At 40.6% G+C, this 16,484-nt stretch overlaps 1 protein-coding gene across 1 annotated transcript; it reads right to left on the bottom strand.

The window, feature by feature from the left end:
- Positions 1-971: 971 nt before the first annotated feature.
- slc2a15b (solute carrier family 2 member 15b) lies at positions 972-15,362 on the bottom strand. Its single transcript, XM_061093177.1, has 12 exons — positions 15,318-15,362; positions 13,443-13,541; positions 9,334-9,494; positions 9,060-9,184; positions 8,215-8,360; positions 7,495-7,627; positions 7,112-7,299; positions 5,263-5,373; positions 4,662-4,763; positions 4,070-4,145; positions 2,744-2,871; positions 972-1,421 (listed from the first exon to the last, which is right to left on the bottom strand). The coding sequence occupies exons 1-12, from the start codon at positions 15,360-15,362 to the stop codon at positions 1,194-1,196; spliced, it is 1,542 nt and encodes a 513-aa protein (XP_060949160.1). The 3' UTR covers positions 972-1,193.
- Between the last annotated feature and the right edge of the window lie 1,122 nt (positions 15,363-16,484).

Raw genomic sequence — 16,484 nt, 5'->3', positions numbered from 1 at the left:
GGGACTTAACGTGTCTCTTTTTGTTGTTGTTCACAATCAGGAAATGTGTTAACTTCATCTACTGACGAAGGTCATGTAATAGGACTCATAAAAGCAACTAAATGGACATTGTGGTGAGACCTGTTTCCTAACTTGCTGTTTCCTGTGAAAATCAACTTTGCACTTTACAAGTATATTATTTGTTAACCAATAAGATAGCTGTTATTGATCGCGTTAAAACCCTTTATAGAGTAAAGCATGCTTTATTAGACTGTTGTACCTTTATTTGTTTTTTGCTTCAGCTTGAATAGAGGGTTTATTCAGGCGCTCAGTGTTTCCTCTCTATTTTTCTTCTGTAATGTCAGTGCTGGGAAATGTTTTACTTGGGTATTTGTTTCATGATGTATGGGTACGTGTGCTGTAATTGCAAGTGTGCAATTTTGTTATGTTTATGGTTGTTTTTGGTGAGAGGCAATAAAGCCAGACTGTGATATTTAGCTTCTGTGTGTGTGGAGGCAACATCCAGTTATTGGCATCACCGCAGCCAATTGAATGTGGAGCAAACATTGGCCCCAGAAGAAACTAAATTGCTGTGGTAGCTCAGAAAAGCTGTGCGCTGGTATTTTTGTGTGTTAGGCAGAAAAACTGTTTGCAGCCAAATTCTGCAGAATAATAAAGACGAGAGAGATTTTCATGTTCAAACATCCGTACATTTTTAATAGTCTTAATTTAAAATTATATCTCTCATTGTCAATCCACCATATTTTATACAAAGAGGTTTTGTAAAACATGCAACAGATAAAAAAAAAAGAAAAATACACAGAACATGGATCAAACTTGTAAAGTTGATTTGTTGTGATATATTGATTCATTATAACTCTTTAACAAGCTTTACGAACATTATGCCGATGTCCGGACAGGAAATATGAGATGACTACTACAGTAGTCACAATATTCAGCTCTCTTATGTAAAAAAGAGACAAAATCACAGAGGGACGAAAAGAAATACAAAACAAACATTTTTGGTCAAGGCATTCACCTTGAACTCAACAGTGTAAAAATGCAACAAAAAGCAAATGTGTGACCTTTTAACCACTGAGGGAAACGAGGAATGCTACCTCATCTTGTGGCCATAGTTCCACGTTTGTCTGGGTCGTACTAATCAAAGAAACCTTCGTTGAAGGTCCACCTCTACGTTCTTTCTCTATGGGCTCTTATTTTTCGTCACGGTGGCCGAGGGTTCCGTAGCCATTCATCATAGCCATTTTCAAATGACCGTTGGCAGTCAGCTCCTCTTCGTGTACCTTGTTCCTTGCAGCGAACATCTGACTGATCTCCATAAAGGTTTTGTTCTTGGTCTCAGGAATGATGAAGATGGTGTAGAGGGCCACGCCCAAGCAGATCGCACAGAAGATCAGGTAACAGTAAGGACCTGTAGCGTCCTGAAGAGGGAGGACATGCAGAACAACTGTGATTAAATACTACAAATACTTTAAAAAAAGTGGGAAATGTCCAAGGGAATTAAAAGGAGACAAATATGAACAATTCTGTCATAGTGAACTGACAGTTTCCATCTCAAAACACCTCCTGCTTACTGCAAGGAGACATGAAATGTGGGCAAAAATAGAATCCATAGACAGTGACAGGCAATAGATTGGCTAATTAAAGTGAATAAAAGCAGATCCAAATATGACAACAGATCTTAAAAAGCTAGCTATACTCTTGGTTTTCTACAAACAACTTCAGATTATATTAATGGATGGTCTTCAGAGAAATGCAGAAAAAAGTAAAAAAACAATTTGCATGATTTTTTATTGATTTGCGTCAGTATTGACCTTTCTTTTTGCTTTGTTTTGGTCTCCTACACCTCTTGAGAAAAATATCTGTCTCTTTAGCACCTGAATGCTCTGCTATGTTCACCAGTCCGCTACAACTGCTGTCTCTTAATGTAGTGATCCAAATCACCACATTTGAGGGCTTAAAACCAAAACAAGCTGAAAGATGCTAAAATGCTTTGTTAAATGCATGTGGGACTGTCACTACAAGTCGCATCTTGTACGCAAAAACATTGTTACAGATAGTTGTGAAAGCCTAGGATGAGAATGTTGATATGTGCAATTTTAAAGACGAAATTTATATTGTAGAGAATAGTTAATTGGGCCCTTTATAAACATAACACGAGAACAAGGTTTTGTTTACTCTTCAATGCCACAGTCTGATGGGAAAATTGTCTTCATTTTCAGTGCAGAGATGGTTCAGGACAGGATGTTTAGCCTAGCTCAGCACAAGGAGAACTGCAAGCATAGCTCCAAGTGAAAAAATAGTCGTCTGACTGCTCTGAAGCTGTTCTTTTTTTACATTTTGTCTGTGAAATTAAAACAGAAAGATTAAAGACCACATGGCTTCATAGCAAACTCATATTTTTAAGCTCTGTGTTCAGAATGTATGTGGGTTTGTTTTGTCTATTCCCACAGCTCAGGCTCTTGTTCTCCGGATCTGTTTGCCCATAATGCTGAGGATAATGAGGGAGAGCAAAGCTGGGATTTTAATTGGTAATTTTATTGGTGTTTTGGGAGTCACCTCTATTCGACTGAACCAGACAGCCTGTATGCCGTGTGTCTGACACTGAGCCATAACAGATCCTGGATTAAAAGCCAAGATGAACTCACCGCCTCACAATGCCAAACAAATAAAACCTTGGATTTCAGAATCATACGTCAACAGTCATTTGCTTTGACTCAAAAAGAAAGAAGTTTGCTCTGACCTCTAGGAAGGGGAAGACGAAGCCGATGGTGAAGTTGGACAGCCAGTTGAGGCAACCAGCCACAGTGTAGGCAGCCGGTCTGTGCGACTGCTTAAACAGCTCTGCTGTGATCAGGAACGGCACGCCAGCTTCGCAGGGGAGACAAAGTCATTTCATTTCACATTTTGACAACAGCAACAATCTGAGCTAATCATGGTTCACTCCACAGTCGGTTGGTTTGATCTAACAAGGCATCCCATCAAGCCGTCACCACACAAATCACATTTAATCACTCAGTACACTTGTGTGAATCTATTGGGTGTTGTGAAATTAACTTCAACGTCTTCATTCATCAATTAGTTTATCAATATTCCCACTCAGGACTGTTCTTTGGCAGTCATTCAAACCAAACAAAACATGAACAGAAATGAGCGCCACTGTGCTATTATATTACTCTCCCTTTATTCTGCATGTACTTGATTATGTGATCATTATTCCTCAGCGACCAAAGATTGACAAGAGAGGAAGATGCTTTTCAAGTTGGCCAAACTCCATCTCTGAGCCACAAGGAAAAGAAGAAAAGCTTCATCCGGACTTGTGTAATTCATGAGTTTGATATGTTGGAGATTTTGTCTTTAAACACACAATCCCTCATTGTTAGGTGTGAAAGCTGCGACGGAGAAATATACATTAGTAAAAGCTCTAATGATGACCCTTTCCAATGACGTCCTCATTATCTGTGCATGATAATTGCATGGAGGAAGGTTTAATATCAGCAAACCAATAACTAGGCCGTAATTTGTCAACATCTGTGGTATGTATTGGGGGCGGGGGGGATTTCGTGCAAAGCCAATCATATTCATCATAGCTAACTTATGAACAATGAGCCATTAAAAGTCTAATTGCAGCGCGAGAAACTTGTACGCGTGCTGAAGTATGGATTTTGCCGACGTGACGGATGATGCTATGTAAACCGCATTCGTCCCAATTCATCATCCTCACAGGTCCGCTCAACGTGGCACCAACATTGTAAACTACTGCCTGTTAATTCACTTCACTCAACTTATCCGGAGTACAAATGGTGGTGGGAATGGATGTGGTGTGGCAGGTCTAATTTCCTCATTTACAAGACTAATGAAATACAATATCTCTTCACAGTCAGAGGAGGAGGAGGAGGAGGGAGGGAGGGAGGGAGGGAGGGAGGGCGCCTGCTGTTGTGCGAGCATCCAGCAGAGAGCAGTGCTACCTTGCACACAGGACTGCACAGATCTCGTGTGAGGAGCTGGAAAAGTTGAATGTGAGTGTTTGAAAAGAGTTTTCAGGTGAGAGGAGAGAGGGAGTATTTACCTGGACCTATGCAGAAGCCTGCGATGATCCCAACAACGCAGCCCACACTGATGTAGCGCATGAAGGGCAGCTGCGTCTGTGATTGGTCAAACACAAGTCACGGGTCTGAAGTCATGGGTTCAACTGAGTTTTTCATAATTATTCATTTTACTATATTTAATCATTCTGATTATATGTAACATGAGAGACGTGATTAGTAGCATGTGAGGCTCCTGACATTTACTTCATAATTACCCATAATTACACACGTACAGTAATTACTGTGTTGTTTGGTTTCATGTTGTTTCTTGAACTGAATATATGTGAATTCATTTTACTCTTAAGCCAATAGGCTATTCTTAAAGATATTCTTATCAAATAAACATTAATTAATTAATAAACACAAAATAAAAATCATGTGAATAATGATAGTATATATTATTATTATTAGAAGAAGAAGAAGATTTTTTAGTTTATGTAAATTATGTTATTTCGATAATATCCTTAGCCTCAATAAATGAACTCTGAACTGTTTGTCCTGTGTGACAATGTGCAGGTTAGTATAATATAATATAATATTCCCACAGTATCAAGACATGAGAGGACATTGTACCTGGAGGAGGACGGACACAGTGATTCCTGCACAGCACACTCCCATGAAGAGGAAGCCGCCAATCATCAGAGGTCTCCTGCCCACACGATCGATGGTGAAACACTGAAAGAAAGGACAGAGGGCAGGAGCTGCTGTGATTGGCTGGCAATGTTACACATCATCAAAAAATCCAGACACAGTGGGAAAGTTGAAGTTTCATGTTCACAGAGATAATACAGGGATGTAAAACATTAATTTCATAAGACAAACAATGCTAGATAACCAAATAAAAACTAAATCCAAAGTATATGATCATTCATGACTGCATGCGGATTAATCTTATGAACTATTTCAACACTACTTGTTTGTTTTCACTTTAAAAACTCTACAACCATAAAACCTAAATGTAGATATTCAATTCGCAATGTAATAAAAACTGAGAAGAGCAAAATTTATAATGAAAATAATCACATTTGAGAAACTGCTAATCACCTTAAACTATTCAAATAGTGGGACATTTTCTGTAAATTGACTAATGGCTTTTTAAGCAGAATATGAAATATATCTATGGAGGATGTTTATGTCATCTTAATGTGTTTACAGTATCATAGTATCCACTCACCCCCAGCACCCCAGAGATGACCTCAATGGCTCCAGTTCCCACTGTTGTGTACTGAATTTGAGGCTCTGGGATCCCAGCATTACTGAATATTTCATTTGTGTAGAACCAGATCTGAAATTGAAAAACATAAGTTTATTAAAATGACAGACACACACACTCTCTCTCTCACACACACACACACACACAAACAGTGAGATCGACGCTTTGTCTTTTTTTGGGTCTTTTCTTAAAGAACCAAAAAGTGTCTCTTATCATGAGTGATCACGATCATCAGGCCGACCATCACTTTTGCATTTGAGGTACGGCGCTTCATCAGTATGGACTCCTGACAAGTGCTCCCGTAGAAATTAATTTGTGTATGCTCATTAATCACACTTTGCTGATGCAACATCCATCATTGATGAGGTGTGGACAAGATCGTGATCGGTGTGGTTAAACGCTGTCTCGTTGATTTAGTAACCACACACTGAGCTTTTCATCACCATTGCAGCGCTGAAGTATGCATACACAGACAATTAGAAAAAGTTCTGAGTTGGTATCAGTTTTACCACATGAGTGGTCTTATGTATGAGCATATGTTAATAGGATTATAGTTAATAATACCTAAATTGAAATCCGGAGTTTCTGTCCAACTGGAAATTTTGCATTTGTACACAGTTTTGAGCAGTTCTATCACAAAGGCATTAGATGCTGCTCAACACAGGAACTCACATGATTGCTGTTTGAAAACGTAAACCTCTATAAAATAAAATATGAATAATTTTTACCTTGGTTCTGTGATTCTAACATGGTGAGATTGGGAGTTAGCCTTGAGGGAGGTTTTCCCTCTTCAAGCATCCTTCCAGTTTTCCTGATAATATTCATTCTCTCCCGGGCCAGACATAAGCTGTTTGTAGACCAGCTGACTGACTAGTCCCCTTGTGGGTCTACATCAACATGTGGCTCCCAATTACACATCAAGAGGGAGGCACCTTGAGGCACCATGCGCATGTTGTCTGAACCAACTTATCCATCCATCCATCCATCCATCCATCCATCCATCCATGCATCCATCCATCCATCCATCCATCCATCCAAGGCTGAGCTGGGAATAATGTGTTTGAAGCTTGTAATTAAGCGTCAGAATGAAGTCTCACAGCGTCAATTATGATAATTACAATTCATGATTTTTGCCTTTGCATGTTCACCTATTTTCTGCCATAAGCCCTGTTCCACATGTTTCCCCCCCAACACTATCTTGTGACAGAGTTGTCTTATCTCTCTTTGCAGGATAGCTGGTTTGGATTATGTTCAGTTATAAATTCCCAAAGGTTTTGAGAAAAAAACATGCAGACTTTTAGGTTTTGTTGAAATATCATAAAAGATCTATTGTAAAAAGCGCCTGGACTCATGGGCCCCTACCTAATGAATGGAGCCGTCCCGTGTTCCTGAGCGTAACATCTGGAACCGCGGGACTCGGCAGGGTGTAGCCCTGCTGGGAAATGATGCTAGCATGTGAGCAGCACGCCTAGAGCTTCCATCCACATGGAGCAATGAGTACAAAGATGTGTTTGACTTTGTGTGTGAGTGAGTGCGGCTGGACCTTCTTATGTGGGGTAACACTGGAGAGAGAGGACCAGGAGATAATGAGCCGTGGTCCTGTGCCCCCCTGCTCAGTCACTCAGTGGCTGCATGTGGGACTGTAATGTGTGAACAGGAAGAGATGCAAATGGGAGGAGCACAGCTGGGGACTCCAGGAGCTCTCACTTTCTTATAATAACTGCACAGTCTCTGCACATCCACAACACACACACACACATACATGCAAACACACCAAGACAGAAAAGACAACAATGCTTCTTCCACGCACCGCGTCGATGCCTGACAGCTGCATGCCGACGTTGACCACCATAATGGTGATGACCTGCCAGCGGACACAGCGGTCCCTGAGCAGGCCCCAGACAGAGATGGTCCGGATGGACGATAAAGAGCGTTGCTCCTCCTGCATCTCCTCAACCTCTGCCTGGATGTTTCCTTTAGTACGGAACCACTTTAGTGCTAAAGAAAGGAAAAGAAAGCTTTTAAGATGTGACAATAAAAATAACAACAAGATGTAACTTTCTGCCATGATCTTTGAATAATTTTAAAGAACAATGAGAATGAAACGTACATTGTTAAGACAAATTCTGAAAGTTTTTTCTCCATGTGATCAAACATAAAAAGAAAAGAAAAGAAGACAATCCGTTTTCTGACCTGCAATGGTGGCGTGCACATTTCCCTTCTCTATCAACAGGTACCGTGGACTCTCTGGAAACCATGGCAACAGCATCACCTGGACTAGGGTAGGAAGCACCACCAGGGCCAGCAGCAGAGGCCAGTGCTTTTCCTGTTGGGAAAGAAAGCACAACACATTACTGAAAGTAACATTAAGCAGCTCACACTTTGCCACTTATAATCATATTAAAAAAAACTTCACAAAACCAGAAAGTTAATCAGAGGCATCTTTTTCTAAAGTCCTCGTTATATTTGAGCTGTTCCACACATTGGCACTACTGTTTATCAGACATACTTTAGATGGGCAGATGAGGCAGATGTTCTACAGCATAAAAAAGAAGAAACTAAATGACAGGTGAGGAAAGCCCGATGCATAGCTAGACATGTAACGTAAAAAATGTTTGTATATAACTACAGAACAACTTCTTGTTATATTGTATAATACAGCATTTTAAGCTATAAAGTGATAAGAGAAGGTTGCATTAATGTACATAGTTTCAGCTGCTGTGAGATGATTCAAGCATCAGAGATACACATCAGATGTTTCTCTGTGTTTTAAAGTCCCATGTGCTGCTGCTCACATCTGGATCACAATCTCTCAGGCTGCAGAAGGACCAAGTCTACACTGAAGACACAGTGGGACGAGCTGCCTGAGCTAATACACCAGCAGAGGTCAAAGGCCTCGGAGGATTTTCCTACCTCTCCCAGCAGTTCGTGGAGCCCCAGCACCTGAGCGATGAAGACGCCGAGACAGATGTGGATGCTGGGAATCAGGCCCAGGAAGCCTCGCAGGTTCTTGGGGGCGATCTCCCCAAGGTACATCGGCACCACACTGAGAGAGATTCCTGTTGAAAAAAGAATGATTACACACAAGCTCATGCTGTGATTTCTTCTTTGAGCGACTGTTACCCTTTTTAGCTTGATAATAATTGATAAGATAAGAACTTGTGTATGACTAAGTAAGTATGAAACAGAATAAAAGTCTAACTAAATAAAAAATAGAGAGAATATGTGCAATATATACACCTTTCACTATAGATGAAAATAGGAGAGAAACGTACTTCAATGAAGTGCAGTGACACAAAACGATCACATGAGGATGTATACTGTATTTGTGCATTATGAATAAGAAGATATATTTGTTATAGTTTTTTGTTGTAATTCCTTTCTAACCTTAACCCCTGCTAAAAAACAATGAAAAATGTATGCAAATAAGTCCAGGATTTTATCAACTCTACCGTGACAAAGAGATAGAATGTTTGGTTTCATTGCTGTATTCTCACATCGACTCATTCAAACATTCTATTTGATCGGATTTTTTACAAGGGGCCTGGTCGGGGGTCTGGAGGTTCTCTCCAGGACATTTGCGTTCCTCCATCCCGCCCCTCCAGAGAATGTCAATAGACTTAGTGCATCTCCTTAAGCAGCTTTAGTAATGTGCTATTGTGGCTTCGTGTTTACTCATGCAAGAAAAAGTAACCTTTTTTTTATTTGCTTAAATCGCTTCTAGTTTGTTTTGTTGTGAGGATGAGCGACCGGCCTACCTGAGTGTATTCCCATGATGAAGCGTCCAAAGATGACCATCGCTGGCATCCGGCACCATCTGCTGAAGCCCATCATAGCTCCTGCTATAAACACCAGCACACTGGATTTCACCAGCGTCCCTTTCCTGTTTGGGCACACAGTCATCCCTCTTTACTCAATGAACTTAATGAATCAGATGTTTGTAACTGCCAGATGCACGGGGATAATGGCATTACTGAAATACAGTAACACATTGAGTACTAGCAAAAGTACCAAAAATCCTCACACACTAACCTTCCATATTTTGTGACTAGCTTTCCCACCAGCAGAGCCCCGGTCATCCCTCCAATAGCAAAGATGGACACAGTGATGGAGTATAATACAGTTAGGAACTGTTCATCTGGAATCCAGTCGTAGGTATCGATGATTGACTCATTGTAGAAGGCTTTGATGTACTGGTGGAAAAAACATAAACATTTATTAAGATCGTACTCTGGAGCTACTTCAGGATTATTTGTTAGTGAGTCTTCCTCAAACAGTTCTACAACATACTGTCACTTTTTATGGTTTGTGTGCTGGACATTGTGTACAGGGTGTTTTTATTAACAGTCTATGATGCAGAGTGAAGTATGAAAACTTTGTGTTCATTCTACCAGGAATATCTACAGTGAAGATTTCAGAGTCACTGTATTTCATTAAAAGAAACTAAATATGCTTAATTACTGTTCATGAGTGTAGATTATTTGTAAGTTTTAATGATTTACTTTACTGCTGTAGATTTGAATGCCTAACATGTCGGCTATTTCTGAGGTCTGTTAGGCAACCGACCCAATCTTCAGACCCAAATTCACAACTTTTCGAAAATAAAAGATCTGTTACTCCACTCAGTATAAAACACTGCAGCAACAAAACCTCTGTTGTTACTTGTACTTTGAAGACAAATTGCCAAACAGCAAGTCATTCTGTGAATTTTGTTTCTTTGACGGAGGTTAGCACCTATCTGGGTTCAGTCTGTGTCTAATGTGGTGGAATAAAAATGATCAAATGATCAAAACAATGTTGCTTGCGGTTTGACCCAGTTATGGACCACCACTGTTGCAGTCTATCTGAGGACCTAGAGGAAGACATGTTCAACTCATTCCACAGACTGAGGGCACACTGCCCCACCCCTACTAATTGCTACAGAGCGTGTGTTGCTTGTTTATTAAATTTGTATTAATATTGATCGTGTCACATGTCCAAAGCAAACCATAATCAACACTGTACTTTGTCTGGCAATTTACAATACACATGCCAGGTGTGAACAATAATAGATGAACGGTTTGATAGATTTACAGACAGACAGACAGACACTTGTGGAATTGGTAGGTACTGTAAATATATACAACCCATATGTAACTGCAAGATATCACGCTCCCTGCCCAACATCTATTTTTTTTTTCAAAAAGAAAATCAAATTTTTTTACCTTTACAAAAAAACACATGTAATAATATTCAACATCTTAATCCCAAAACATGCAGCCTGCAAAAACATCAGGCTGGGCATGCCGGCAGCTTTGTGTGTGCACTATGGGATGAAGAAGGAATCTTCATGTGCTGTATGAACGTATTTTTTTATTTTTCAGCGGACAGGAAGTTCAGTGATCTCCCACCCCTGTGAAATAGGTCATACACTGCATGTTGTTATCCTCGAGGTGTGAGAAAAAAATGTAGTGTGAGGGCAAATAGCAGCAATATCCATCAAATTTCATTCAGGTTCATCTGACAGTGAGGTGACTGCTGAGATCAGACTGTCCTGAGTATCCTCTACAGTAAGAATCTAATTTATCTTGAAAGAAGCAATTAATTCATACGCAGGGATAGAAATGGAAAATGGAAAATAAAAACTTTGTGTCATGAACGTTTGTGCACTTCTTTTTTTTTACTTCTGGGGAACTACATATAACAGCGTTTATAACACATTAATGATGTCGAACATGACTCATCGGGGAAAAGAAAACTGAATTCAATCTCCCCTACTGGCAATGGGAAAGGAGTCCATTGCCCACCTATACATGCTGAAAAAGACAAATTATTCATCAATAGTTGCCTTTTCCACATACTAAAACGATATTTTACATAAGGAGCCACAACATTTCCCTGTTCTTCTCTGTTCATTCACTGTGGTGTCACTTGATGTCAGTGTAGAAATAGTATCTCATAAGTTATATTCAGTTACATTTTGGATTCCCTCTCCTTAAGGCACATGACAAGTCAGTGAGGAAGTGGAAATGACGCACCAGTCGGGAAAAAACTCATTAAAAGTGGCTCGTCACTGATGTAACCAACTGTTCCTGTAGTAGAGACCTAACTCATGTGATTATTAAAGCAGGGTAAGGGTTCATAACTAACACGAGGGGAAATTCACATGCCATCATCTGACTCCCCCTAAATGTTATCAACAAGCCCTTGGTGTAAGCTTTGAATTATCAATTGAACTGTTGGAACAAAAGAGTGCAGTAAGAAAGAATTCAGGTTGGTACCGACTGTTGCTTCCAAACTCAAAGTAACCTCCTAAGAGGACAGGCTTTTGGCGAAGAGGCAACCGTCAAATCAAATTACAAGTTAGAAGTTGAGCAGGGGCGATGTTGGCGTCATGTGACGGCGGCGTGATTTGTTTATAGCCTCACATTAGTTTTTTGCTGCTGTTCATTTGGGAAGATTATCCCGCTGAACAAACTGTGTAAGTATCCTGAACCTTTTTGTCACAGAGCTGATTTTCCACAAAATTAGAAATTCCATTGGCTTTTTATCAAATGTTACCAAAAGATGCAATCGATTACCACGACACACAGAGTCAGACGATCATGTTTTTTAAAGTCTCACCTCTCCCGTGATTAAAAACCGTCTGCCACCAGCGTAACTACTGTCAGATGACACACAGTGGTGACTCCAGCAAAGGGACTGGAGTCACATGGACCATGGTTAAAGGTTTCACCTCACTGTATCAGCAGGAACTTTGGAATGAATGAAGAAATGCTCTTCTCAGTCGTAGCTTTTTATTCGGAAAGGAAAACATTTCTCAGGTTGTAGAAATCTGCATGGTACACGTGAGAGGGGGGAGAGGTAGAACCACATGAAAGCTGCTGCTTGTCCTATGTGCTTAGCTTCTAGCTTTAGGAATGGTTTGACCTCCTGGGAAATACGCGGCTTCGCTTTCTTACAGAGGGTTTTCTTAGAAGCTTGAAACCCCTCTTACTGTACATCTGTGTGTGAAATACCCAGCCGGAGTTCAGAGGTTAGCTTGGATTAGAGGCAGGTGGAAAGAGCTATAGCTGTATCATGGGGCATAGTTCTAGCACCAAGATAAAGAAATTCTTACGTTTATGTTTGTGCGCAACATTGAACAGCAACTTTATTCACAAAATGAAATAAAAAATAATTTGATTTGCTTCTTCTTTATTATCAATTATTATTGTCATCCCAGTTTTGTTGGTGGAAGTCTATCTCTCAACACCAGTTGGAAACTGGACATTTTTTTTGTCCTCTAGTGAAAGTGAAGAAAAAGGGTGCGGGATGAGGAAAGTTTGAAAGTGAGGAATCACGAGCGAAGCAGCAGATGCAGCTCTTTTCATATTAGTGCCTCCTCAGAACATGACATGTGGCACGTATCCTCCCATGCTTCAATGTGAGGGCCGTCCATGGCCAAACAGGAATGGCTCACAGCTTAGTCACCGCACCGCAACAAATCCAACATTGAAGGATCAGAACAGAATGCATCATAGAAACGACAGAACATCGATGACACAGTGAGGTGTACAGCGGCTTCTAAATTTGATACACAGGGCCACATGCCTCCACATGACAATGATATAAAAAATATCTGATTTGTAGTCGGTCCTCTGGGGATAGCCACAGAGGAGATATGGAGTAGAAGTGGGAAAACGTAGCCGGCCAGGGGGGGTCCAGAGACCTGTCCCCGGTAAAACATTACCATCCTGGGGCCTAACATCACGACTATCATATATACTGAGCTCTTTGGAAACATGTAGGGATTTAGGCTTCTTGTGCATTCTAACTCGTGTCTGCCAATCAGAATGTTTGTAATTAAGAATAATTCAATCTTATATGTTTCATTCTAGCTTCCTTTTGAGCCGTATCTTTTCTTTTCCTTCTCATCTGTACGGATATATTCCAGACCAATAGACAGTAGTTCAAATTAATAAAGTAGCCAACTGAACTGAAGTGAGTAATCCAGTAGTCGACTGTTTGGCCAGCAGCCAGCGCTTAGGAAGCTCTGTGTCCATTGACTTGGAAAAATTCATTTTAAGCTTTGTTGGATCAAACACCATCCATTATCACCCCCAGTGTTCCTAGGCCTACTTAAAGAGATGAAGCTCTGTTGATGTTGTAATTACACAAACCTGTGCAGGAGAGTTGACCACAGCTAAGTTGTAGCCATAGAGCAAGGAGCTGCCGAGCGAGGACAGGAGAGCCACTGCCAGCAGTGACCTCGTGAGAGACTGGGGAAAAGAGGAGAGAGACGAATGAGAAAAAGACAAAATGCTGAGGCCAATTTATTTAAGCAAAGCAAGACAAATCTGATGAGATCTAATGTAAAATGAGATCAAACTAGATGACTTGAGTATCAAGCAAAATTGTGTGTTTATAAAATGTTGTCATTGGATTGCCTAATTCAAAATACTAGAGCCTGATGGATATGGATTTTGGGAGACTAATGACAATATGATATGATTGACATGTAAAAACATACAAATATAGGACATGTTTAAAAAAAACATTGACAATAAATCCAAACTCATCGTTATAAACCCCCCTTATAACAGCTGTTTTGTAAATAAAAAAAATAGTAAAATTGCACCCAAATAAATACTCCCTGAACATTTTTTTACATAAGATCTAAAAATGCAAATATTTTTGGCATTGTTTATTTTGTCAAGTAAAAGTTGTTATATTGGTGCTTATAAGGAAACATAAATCTAACAGTGTCATACTAAGGGTATAAGCTGCATATAAGTCTGTGATATTTGGACTTTGCATTAGATCTGTATGAGCACTGAGCAACATGTGTCTGAATCAGAAAAAGGGAAACAAACCCAGAACTGGACAAAGCCCAGATCCCATTAGCCTGCTTTGTTTGATCATAACACGTTTATAGCACATTGAAAGAGCTGAACAGTTCTCGGCTCATGGTCAGTTAAATCCAAATACAGATTTACTGCTGAGGCCCAACTGGAGCTTTCGTTGCACTTCAAGAAAATAACGCAACTAAAGATGACTTAAGTTTTCTACACGGCAAGGGGGGGCTCACAAATGTTAACCATCCGCTGCATACCAGTAAACAACCTTTGGGTAAGTATCCAAAGTCACATGAGCCCCCACCCTGTGTAATGGGTTCAGTCTACAGTAGTTTCATCAGCGTTGGCCTGGAGCTACCCTCTTGGCTGCCGTCCTAGATTCCAACACCCCGAGCTAAGCTGACCTCCAAGGTGGAAGAAAAGCAGGATTACATTGTGTTTTTGAATGTTCTTACCTTTAAATGATGCATGAAGGAAACTGGCATGCAAGCACAAATGACCACAAACTAACCCCACCTGTAAGAGCCCTCGCACTGTGATGGAATGAAGGTTTACGATAAACCCACAGATCCTTATTAGCTTTGTGCATAATTTGGGTCAAATGAGTGTGTTTATGTGAATAGGTAGGATGTTGGTGTGTTAATGGCCAGAGCAGAGAGTTCCGGCTCTGCTCTGGCCAAACAAGGACAGCACAGAGGCCTTGAAGAAACCTAATTTAGCCTAATTGAGAGAGTGATACGGCTACACGTGAAAATAGCTCATGGCAGACAATGCTGCCCAGTGACCATCGCATTAGGCTGATTATCTGTGAGATGCTCTGCTCTTCACATGTGAGAGGACATCACTTGGGTCAAAGCTCTGGGCAGCCATGTTGAAAACTTTGACTCAAGTCTTTGGTCATTTCTGTTTGTTTGTTTGTTTATTTTTTTTAAAATCTAAGAAAGCTGAAAATTTGAACATCCTGGTAAACCTTCCCATGCCAAAGGTTGCTAGGCAACGTTGAACCTAAACCACACTTTTTGGATTATGGTTAAAATAAAATGTGTAAATTGGTATTTCTGTTTTTGACCAGGGTTTTTCTTATAGGATTAAAATGCTACTGAAAACCGTTGTTTGATAATCAAATCAGTGAATCCCACCCCAGTCCCTCCTGCCTCCTCAGTAACTCTCTTGTTTCCCACAGGCACACTGATCACTCACCCCGTGCATTTTCGCATCGCTCTCCGGTAACAGTTCCTCCGCCATTTAAACCACCAATAACTCCCTCTCCTGAGTGATCTGCTCGCTGGTGATGAGAAGCAGCGCGTCTGCAAAAACTTTGCCCAACTCCTCCAGCCAGCATCCCGCTATGTAGCCGTCAGACACGCGCCTGTGTCCCGGAGGAGGCGTGTCGGTGCTGATGGGAGGAGTCAAACCAGCCACTCTCCAATCACCGCAGTGATTCGTCTTCCCAGCCAGCAGCGGTCATGAGACATCCGGTCGGTCTCGTGCCCTCGACGTCAGTTTGACTGACTGAGTGCAGGGCTGTTCGTAGGATGTGTAAACATTAGGGGCTTAGGCCCAGGGGCACCGTCACACAGAGGTGGCCGGGGGTCTTAAAACTTTGAACATGAACTTTGAAATCAAAACAAATCTTTTTTGAAAACACTTCCACCCACTTTTGGAGAGATTGAGCATCCCTGATATTATATCTATTTCAAAATGAGTCTTCTGCTCTATCCTTTTTCTTTTGCCCATAAAATGTTCTTGGGTCTATTTCCTGTACGTTTCAATAGATATGTTTCCTGTTTCAGATTTCAATTTTTATTTTTCATAGGTAAGTTAGCACAGAGTCCACATACACTGAAAGGAGTTGGAAAGAAGAAGCCAGCCAGCTCAGCGGGGCAATAGTTAAAGTCAGGGAGAAAAGTCAAAGAACTAAAGTTTGCTGAACTGGCTTTGAGTTTTTGTTCGTGCAGCCACCGCTCAAAAATTAAAAAGAGAGTAAAGTTAAAACACGGAAAATGGCCATTATTGTGCATCCAAGCACATCTCCACACTCTAGCATCGTATTGCCTGAGAAAATTATCTTAAAGATGTAATATTACCACGTTTCAGGCACTATTTTTTTGACTTGTGTACTTACGTTATCATTATCAACATTATATGTTCATACTAAATTCCCAATTTTATTTAAGGTAACAGGACGTTTTCACTTAAGTCGACTTTTGATTGCATCGTATGTCTCAAAAGAAGTTAAAAAACAAACTGCTAGCCAGTTAGCCACTCGGTTGTTGTTTCCTTCCACTTCACTTTAATGGATCATGATTATTCGTTGCTGTTTGCTCTGCAGGAAAAACTCTAACGCCTAATGGAAGATTACGGCAC

Source organism: Limanda limanda, chromosome 2 (assembly GCF_963576545.1).
Source record: "Limanda limanda chromosome 2, fLimLim1.1, whole genome shotgun sequence".
Classification (NCBI taxonomy): domain Eukaryota; kingdom Metazoa; phylum Chordata; class Actinopteri; order Pleuronectiformes; family Pleuronectidae; genus Limanda; species Limanda limanda.
Note: the sequence above shows the minus strand (reverse complement) of the source record. Positions and strands in the feature narration are given on the sequence as shown.

What these genes read in the sequence shown, in the direction of transcription:
- slc2a15b (XM_061093177.1), bottom strand. Translation starts at nt 15,362, where the DNA reads ATGGCGGAGGAACTGTTACCGGAGAGCGATGCGAAAATGCACGGG. An exon ending in AGCTGTCAGGCATCGACGCG is followed by an intron (nt 5,374 to 7,111) that starts GTGCGTGGAAGA and finishes TTTCAATTTCAG; the next exon opens with ATCTGGTTCTACACAAATGA. An exon ending in TCATCTCTGGGGTGCTGGGG is followed by an intron (nt 4,764 to 5,262) that starts GTGAGTGGATAC and finishes CCTTTCTTTCAG; the next exon opens with TGTTTCACCATCGATCGTGT.